This window comes from Diadema antillarum, unplaced genomic scaffold, assembly GCF_040938485.1.
Source record: "Diadema antillarum isolate AM-2024a unplaced genomic scaffold, OU_Dant_1.0 seq00000696_RagTag, whole genome shotgun sequence".
In the NCBI taxonomy this organism is placed as follows: Eukaryota; Metazoa; Echinodermata; class Echinoidea; order Diadematoida; family Diadematidae; genus Diadema; species Diadema antillarum.
The window spans coordinates 2,280,129-2,288,562 of record NW_027271601.1 but is presented as its reverse complement, the minus strand read 5'-3'; the positions used below and the strand labels follow the sequence as shown (position 1 = coordinate 2,288,562).

At 37.8% G+C, this 8,434-nt stretch overlaps 1 protein-coding gene across 1 annotated transcript; it reads right to left on the bottom strand.

The window, feature by feature from the left end:
* Positions 1-916: 916 nt before the first annotated feature.
* On the bottom strand, positions 917-5,873 carry LOC139737608 (ornithine decarboxylase antizyme 1-like). The gene is made up of 5 exons (XM_071648289.1): positions 5,476-5,873; positions 3,873-4,021; positions 3,108-3,265; positions 2,602-2,687; positions 917-1,845 (listed from the first exon to the last, which is right to left on the bottom strand). The coding sequence occupies exons 1-5, from the start codon at positions 5,570-5,572 to the stop codon at positions 1,739-1,741; spliced, it is 597 nt and encodes a 198-aa protein (XP_071504390.1). The 5' UTR covers positions 5,573-5,873; the 3' UTR covers positions 917-1,738.
* Between the last annotated feature and the right edge of the window lie 2,561 nt (positions 5,874-8,434).

Below are 8,434 nucleotides of genomic sequence, written 5' to 3'. Positions count from 1 at the left end.
CGGGGACTGTACACCCAAGTCATTGTGCCTCAGTCAGACCAAATTAAAATTTTGGCAACATTGGCCACGTGTTCAGTTTCCTATGTTCTTTCTTGTTTTCTTTGATTAAAAACATGTTTTACCTTCTGGACCCCCAAGGTATTTTGGTAAGTCAATGCATGTTGTATACAAGGGACTACTTTCAGTAAGTTGTTGGATATGTTCTGCATTTGGGGTCCATGTATTATCTGATCAAAAAGTGCGATGACAACGTGAATGGGGGGCTGAATTGTAGCACTCCCTCTTGTACATTATACATTCACCATAGTTACGTGTATTGAGTTTCGAAAACTAAATTACCGGTAAATATTGTCACTTCAATTCTTGTGTGATTTGTTTCTCCTGGACACTTCTCTAAAAATTAATAAATAATAACCTCGGCAAAAACACAAACCCAAATTTTAACTTCACTTTCTATGAACACAATCACACACACACACAAACACACGCAGGCATCACTCGCGCACATGAGCATGTAAGAGATTTACTGCCGGGTAAAAAAAGCAAAAAGAGAAAGGCAATGTCTAAGGGCAGCAATGGCATTGTCAAATATGAAAATAACACACATTACACAGAGCACGAGTAAGAATTAGTCCACCAGATACAGCTGTAGTAACCTTGGATTGATAAAAAGTTCCTGCCGGTGGGTATTTTTACTAACTTCTGACAAGTGATGTCCATTATTTGCTCTTTAAAATGGTGACAGAATTTAAATTCAGTGGCAGCCATTTTTGCAAGATTCCCAGACCAACACCAGCTCAAAGCTAGCCAGACCATACACACAAAGAATTGCAATGCAGCAGAACACAGTCAAGCGATCATTCATACCGATCAATATACAGATAGTTAGACCCACAGTGAAAAGTAAATATGGGCCATAAGGCAAAATCACAGACTGGTCATGTGACAGCTCTCAGTGATTTGATTTGGATCCCCATCACCATTTTATGACAGACTACATTTCATAGTTCAAATACACTACACATCACACAGGCAAATTCCTTACTTCAATAACAAGCATCAATGAATGACACACTATGATCAACAAAAGCATCACTGTTAACAAACAATTTTATTTTACTTACGTAACTTTATGTATACAAGCTGTGCAAAACTGCCAAAAGATCACATACAGCAATTCAAAAGAATAATTTGTATGCTCTTCTTAAAATTTAAACCAATCTCCACCTTGCATTTCTTTATCATCAAGTCACTGTATAGTTTTATGTCAAGCATAAGATAAAAACTATTTATCCATTTCTTTACTATCCCATAGAGATTATTTTATTGTTCTCTATTCCTGTGATACATAAAACAAAATGTAAATATGTTATGCTGTTTGCACGCAACAAAGTAAGTGTAGATGAAAAGTGACTCAGAAATATATTACGGTTCCAATAAATTATCTCTAACTCATTTACAAAACTGTAAGCTTGACGAAGATGAGATGCATATACTTCAAGTCGCTTTGACCAATTCACCGGAGTTTAACAAAACATGCTAATGACCACAATATGTATGTTAAAACATTACCAGTAACAAAGAAAAACAGGACATTCAAGCCACAGCAAATGTGGGGTCTTTTGAGCAACCCTTAATTTGAAGCAGTGGTTTGAGAAACACTATGTACACACTGCAGAGCTCTTTCTATTCTTCTCATGGCTGGCCCTGCCCATGACTTGGCAATGCAAGTCTAGGATTAGATGTTGTATGCCATGAAGAAATGATCACTGCTCTGAGGCAGCAACTCGTGTCCAGGCGGCATAGTCTCGAACCCCATGAACTTGAAGGTTCGCATCAGCGCGGCTGGAGACAGCAAGACAGACAGACAGAAAGGGAGAAAGTAATGATTAGAGAGTGTGACTCCAGTGCCCATGGGATCATAATGTTCAAATAAAAACACTGTTTTGACAGGATCTGCCTGAACTCCTCCAAAAATTTTAAATATGCCAATGTGCAAACAGTAATCTGCATTAGTTGATTCGCTTCGGTAAAGTAAACATTCTAGTGTACTCCCGTTATAACGAACATGGTTATAACAAAATTCTCATTACAATGAACTAATCCAGGTCCGAAAATCATCACCTGTACATCTTTTACTTCACTGCACACAAGTATGCAGTGTTTGTGTTAACAGCAGCTAATAAAATACAGTGAATCCCAACCTATGAACCAAAAGCTTCTGGCATAGAGCATGCATGCAAGCAGCAGTATTCATTGCATCCTTTCATGATTAAAAGCAACACTAGAAATCAAGCCCCGATTTGGAGAAAAACATTCATAAAGATGTGTAATTCATGTGAGCTCTCCCACTTTTGACTCTCTCTGAAGACTTTCTCCTATATTTTTTATTGCTACACACTTAAGTGCTTCCTCTAAAGGTATGTCTAATTGATTCAAACAAAAGGGTAATTGCACAGAAAGTGATCGGCATTAAGATTGGCATTACGACACAGACAACTCTCTAGAGAAACAAGGAAAAGCATTCTTAACATCTCATATCCTTTGAACCAAATGTAAAATCAACTTTGCATGGCATGCTGTGAATAAATGGTGACTTACCAACATCCTGCCTGTTCCTGCTGAACATGATGATGACTTGCTTGCATTCCAACTGCTCCTCAGCAATGTCCAACAACTCCACAAGGCTGCCAACAAAATGAGATAGCATCTTCTCATGTACAGATTGAAATACCACCTTATCTTATCCACACTTATTGTATGAGGCATACAGGTGCCTCGGAAATGGCAAACATGACTAAATAATAATAATAAAAAATCTGCAATATGGTGCAATCAGAATAAGCATAAGACAAACAAATTACAAACTGTAGTTGTTGTTTTTTCCATCATTATTTACTCTTTGTTCAAGAGTCCTTTTGAAAATCATCTTTATTTCATTACACTTTTTACACTATCAGTCACATCATCAGTCATGGTCCAACTATTTCTGAATGATAGACATGGTCACAAGTTGCTACATGGAAAAAAGAATCCTGTTTCTCTACTTTGACTATTATATTCAGGATTCCTTGATCTACATGTATGCTGCTGTTAGGATGGCTCACCTGTCTCTACTCCCTTGGTGTAGGCTGTCCGTTGGCAACTGGACATAGAGACGCGAGTTGTGTAGGACACTCTCCCACTTTACCAGCAAGTTGTCCGTCAAATGATGCAGGAAGCGCAGGTAGCTTGTGTCACTGGGGCCTCCTGCAGTCGACAAGTTCTGTTCATAAAACATGACAGAGAAGAAGAGATGGGATCAATTTGCATTTCTCCACACCGTGCATGATACCAACCCATCAACAGGGTTCCGATTACTAAACATTACAACATTACAATTACTAAACATTCTGATCCATTCTTTTAAGGGCTTTCACACAATATAACTCTTTATTTCTTCTTCTCCTTTTCGTCCATTCACTAAATCATGATCTTCATGCTTATTTCACAAACCTATTCTGTCATAATAGAATTTCTCCATTTGGTGACACTGGTATGGCCTGCTTTCAAGCTTGCCATTAAAACCAGGGCATTAACTTTCAAAAAGACACAGGTTTGTTTGCCAATGTGATTGATGCCTATCTTTTGTTTAAGGTCCTTGAAGTTATAGATTACAACAAAATACACGACTCAATGTAAGTTATGTTACCACTGGCTCCACTTAAAAGAAAAAGAAAGTCATCTTGGCATGTTATAACTGAGAATTCAAATATTTTTCTCATAAAATAAAATTCACAGAAATGAATTATAGGTCATCAGACTATAAAACATCTGGCATCAACAAAACAGCGTCTTTGGTAAGAAAGTAATGGATACTGCTCTCTGGATACCTTGAAGAACTTTGAGGCCAATATGCCCGACTTTTCATCTTCCTCAGTGACACTTTGAAGGATAAGACCATCCTCTGATCCCGAAGGAACATCAGGAGCACTGCTGAGGCGCCCTTCCAAGCGTGAAGATGTAGTTCTTTCCGGACTCCCTGCATTCAGGCAGGAAGAGAAAATCACTTGTCAGCAAGAATGTGGCAAGGATTGAAGCATGGAATTAGTCAGCATCTAGGCCAAATTGGGATCATCAACTACGTGTATAATTGGCAAAATACCAACCCTACATTGAACTCATCAGACTCTTCTAGCTGCAATCGTCACTGTAGTACATGGGCATTATCTACTGAAATTAGCCAGTCAATGTTATTGTCAAGATATGCTGGCATCTACAAAGCTCCTGGAACTGAACTATTGTAAGAAAATTGGAGCATTTTCTCTCGGTGAATTATGATTTGTTCTCTCCTTCACCCTCTTTTTTTGGAGAGACAAGAGAGGGAGAGAGAGAAAAAAAAAAACATTGATTTCAAAACCCACAAACACAAACCTTGTAAACCTTAATAACACAACCTTCAAGCAAAACATACACTTGTAACAACCCATCATGGGTAAATTGATACCAAGCAGAACTGCTATTTGTTGCTTTTACATGCACTTGGTCTGTAATATTTATTGGTATAATTCCATTACAATGTATCTACGGCCAAAGTTGCATGATAGCAACATAGAAATTGAAATGTGAGAATACAAAACTGTAACAAAAAATTCAGTATCAAATGAGAGTCCTTTCAGAGTTTCACCATTATGTTCTGGGCAATATAGCCCCTTTAAATGGAGATAGAAAGAAAAAAAAATCCTTCTCTGGGAAAAACATTGACACTAAATGACACCTGCACCATACAAACATGTCTTCAATAAAATCTTTTTGATGCTTTTTTTTTTTTATACATAAATGTGGATAGGCCTACACTGCAAGTCACATGGAGAGCAACCCCCTCCTGATCCTGTCATCATGATCAATGGTAGAAATTCTAATTTCTATGTGCCTGTGCATGGCTGTGCATAACACTCGTGCACATGCATGTTCAATAAAATTTACCCGTAAAATAGTTGTCATATCGGTATTTAAAATGCCCAAATGATCCCCGCCATGGAAAACTTTTCTGCTGCCTATGAAAGTTTAAATTTATGACAATCTTGATTGATATTGAAACAGCAGTTTTGTGGATTTTTTGAGAGACGAGGCCAGGCGCCAAAGAAAGTTAATACTAGAAGCTATATAAACCCTGTCTTACCCTGTTTGTGAACGAATTAAATGAGAATAACATAAAGCAGAACAATTTGTCGACGACGACTGATAGTAATAATAACATCATGAACATGACATAGACCCAGTCGTCACCCATAACTCAACACAGCACCAACTTCAGGAGGGTGTTTCATAAAGCTGCTCGTAAAGTTACAAGTGACTTACGAGCGACAGGTGATCAGTTCTTGTGCTGAATTATGGAAATTCTGATAAGTATAGCAAATCAGAACTGATCACCAGCCGCTCGTAAGTTGTTCGTAACTTTACGAACAGCTTTATGAAACAGGGCCCAGAACTTACAACATGGCTGCTCGGTCAGCGGACATCTTGTCGATGCATTGGTCGATGGGGTTGATTGCACCAAATAGGTGGCTACTTTGCGACGTTTTTTCCTCATTTCTACTGAAATTCAGATCCAACTTGGACGTTTTGTCTATTGATAAAACCATCAATATTGATTTCCTGTACACTTCGTTGGGAAACTTGGTACGCTTCAAGGTAGGATTCTCTCGATCTTTTTGGAGGAACAACACCGAGAGGACGACAAAGCAAGGCGCAGCACAGCCAAACAGACGTGTTACTTGTCTAGCTAGCTAGTGTACGTGTAAAAGATAAATATCCCTGCGCAGTCTCGTCGGAGTCGTAGCTAAAAAGACACCCTATACATGTACTTAGTAATCGTGCGTACGTACGTACGCACGCACGCAAACGATCGGCTACTTAGCGCTGAGATCTGTGCACTATGACTGGCTATGGAACTGGATGATTCTGGATTAGTAATCGTAAAGTCAAGAGTCAACAAAAATCTATTACATGACAGTATTGGTAGAGGAGGTAATCTGCATACTGCATAGGTCTTGGATATGCACAGAATGTAAAGATAATCTACAATATGGATATCTCATTTCGAGAGCGGTGGAATAAGCATAATATCTATAGTTAAAGTAATGTTGATAATTATTGTTATACATGCACTTCCTTATTATTGATTGTGGAATATGATGATCTCCACCCCCACTAACCAATGGATCAACCTGACTTGCGCAATCTGAACCTCGAGCTGTACTACTCAGCATCAAACAGCTGATCGACGTCAACATCACAAAGGTCATCACGCGCGCTTGGGAATTTCGAGAACAAAAAGATAATGCGATCCCGTTCCAACAACATGCTCCACAGAAAAGTAAATTTGGTTTTCTTTGAATGTTTCGACATGATATGGAACATACACGTGATGAAATGTTTTCATGACAAAAATAACAAAACAAATCCATTAGATTGACAAATCTACTTATAAAAAGGTAATGAAGACTATCAACCATTCAGAAATACACCGAATTTATACATTCCTTGATATTCCTTAATATTCGAAAAAAAAATGTTTTGTAAAGATCAAAATGAATTAAGCATTTCTGTTTCGTCTTCTGACATTGCATTGTTATAACACTTTATAAAATGGGTTCAAGAATGTAGCCAATTGGTAGCGCTGAAATGAGTCACGTGTGCGTGTATTAATTTCTCACTAACATGCACGGCCTGACGTCACAATGTTTACACTAGCAGTGCGCACTCAATCAGTTGTTACAAGTGCGTCGCGCGCTACTATACGCGCTGTCAATCCTGTAAACAACTTCTGGTTCGTGCTGCCGGCCGGCCTTTCTTGTGTGCATAACGTGTGTGGCGTACGTAAACTCTTATACGTACAGTACTTATATGTGCGGGATTTCCGAGTGTGACGTGCGTAAATGTTTGGGACGAACATCTTCGGACATCGATTCTTGAGCAAGTGCTACATGTAGCTGACTGGTATTGACCCACAAAGGTACCTGAAAAATGCTGTTAGTTTTCGACCCATTTCATAAAACAAATGATGCACAGGATTACTTCGTGGCGTTAGTGGAGATGTAGCGCACTCGAGGGTATTTACAATTGTGAAACATGCACGAGGCGAAGGGGTCCTGTGCATCATTTGTATAATATAAAAATTGCCAGACCAATTCCTTAAATCCCATGGTTTTAAAGCTCATATTGCTTGAAGAAGAAGAAAAAATCTTAAATTTCATGTAAGGAAGAAAATGAGAAAAATGTGATTCATTTTCCCGAATGAATTAAGGCTCTAAATAGTCAAATTCATTACGGATGACAGATATAGGAACTTTATTTTCGCAGAAAGTAGTCTGGCCAACACTATCATACAGTATCCGCTCTTATGATTTTTATTAATCAATTGCCGTTATTGTTTACTAGTATATGGTTGCCTGTCTTCATATGTGTGTGGAGATTTGCAAGTATCTATATGTACACGTGTGTGCGCAGATGTTTAGTTATACGTGTTTGTACGTGTTCATATGTATGCTTGTTTGTGATTGTATGTATGTATGTTATATTATGTAAGATTGACGCATATGCGCTCCTATTATAGTTTTGTTATTTTCTGCTGTCTCTGCCTCTATCATTGTCGTTATTATTTTCACTATTGTCTTGATCATCGTTATTATTTTGTGTATACAATATCTATATCATGTTCTGTATTTTGTCCAATTTCTTTAATCCTCAGTCTTGATAAAGGGCAGGGCCCGAAAGCTCGAGAATTAAAATCAAATTGGGAGGATTCAAAAGCTATACGTCTACCGCCTCTTCCTTACTCTCACCTATACATAATACATATATATGTATAATATATATATATATATACATATATAATACATATATATGTATAATATATGTAAATAATTATATATATAATGTATATATATACATATAATATATATATACAACTATATTATACACATCTCGTCTTTCTCTCCTCCCCCTCTAGTCCTTCCCTCCGTCTCTTGCTTTCTTCCCCTCTCTCTTTCTCACTCTGTTTTGATGCAAAATAGCTTCCAACTTCAGATCGCTATCTTTGCTAACATAACCGTGAACGTGAAAAATACTATTCTAGATACACACGGCACTATGCTCACCCGCAATGACATCACTTTCCGAAATATAGATTATCGCAAGAAAAATATGAAATGTACATCATTCTGTCTTTTGACATTCATTGCAAGCATATCAACAGATGGTGGATAAAATCGATGACTTGTAGATGAGGTAAACAGCCAATTTTATTTTCTCGATTCATCAGCGATCTGCATGAGTATAGGCCTACAGTGAAGGTAAAATGATTTCGGTTTCTCATATCTATCTCTTTGTAAGTAGATATCGTTAATTTCTGAAATAAATGTACCTCTCTCTAGACCATGTGGAGATTTGC

Coding starts and splice junctions, on each gene's coding strand:
- LOC139737608 (XM_071648289.1), bottom strand. CDS start 5,572: ATGAGGAAAAAACGTCGCAAAGTAGCCACCTATTTGGTGCAATCAACC. Junction 3,266..3,872: donor TGGCCTCAAAGTTCTTCAAG/GTATCCAGAGAG, acceptor TTTTATGAACAG/AACTTGTCGACTGCAGGAGG. Junction 1,846..2,601: donor CAGGAACAGGCAGGATGTTG/GTAAGTCACCAT, acceptor TGCTGTCTCCAG/CCGCGCTGATGCGAACCTTC.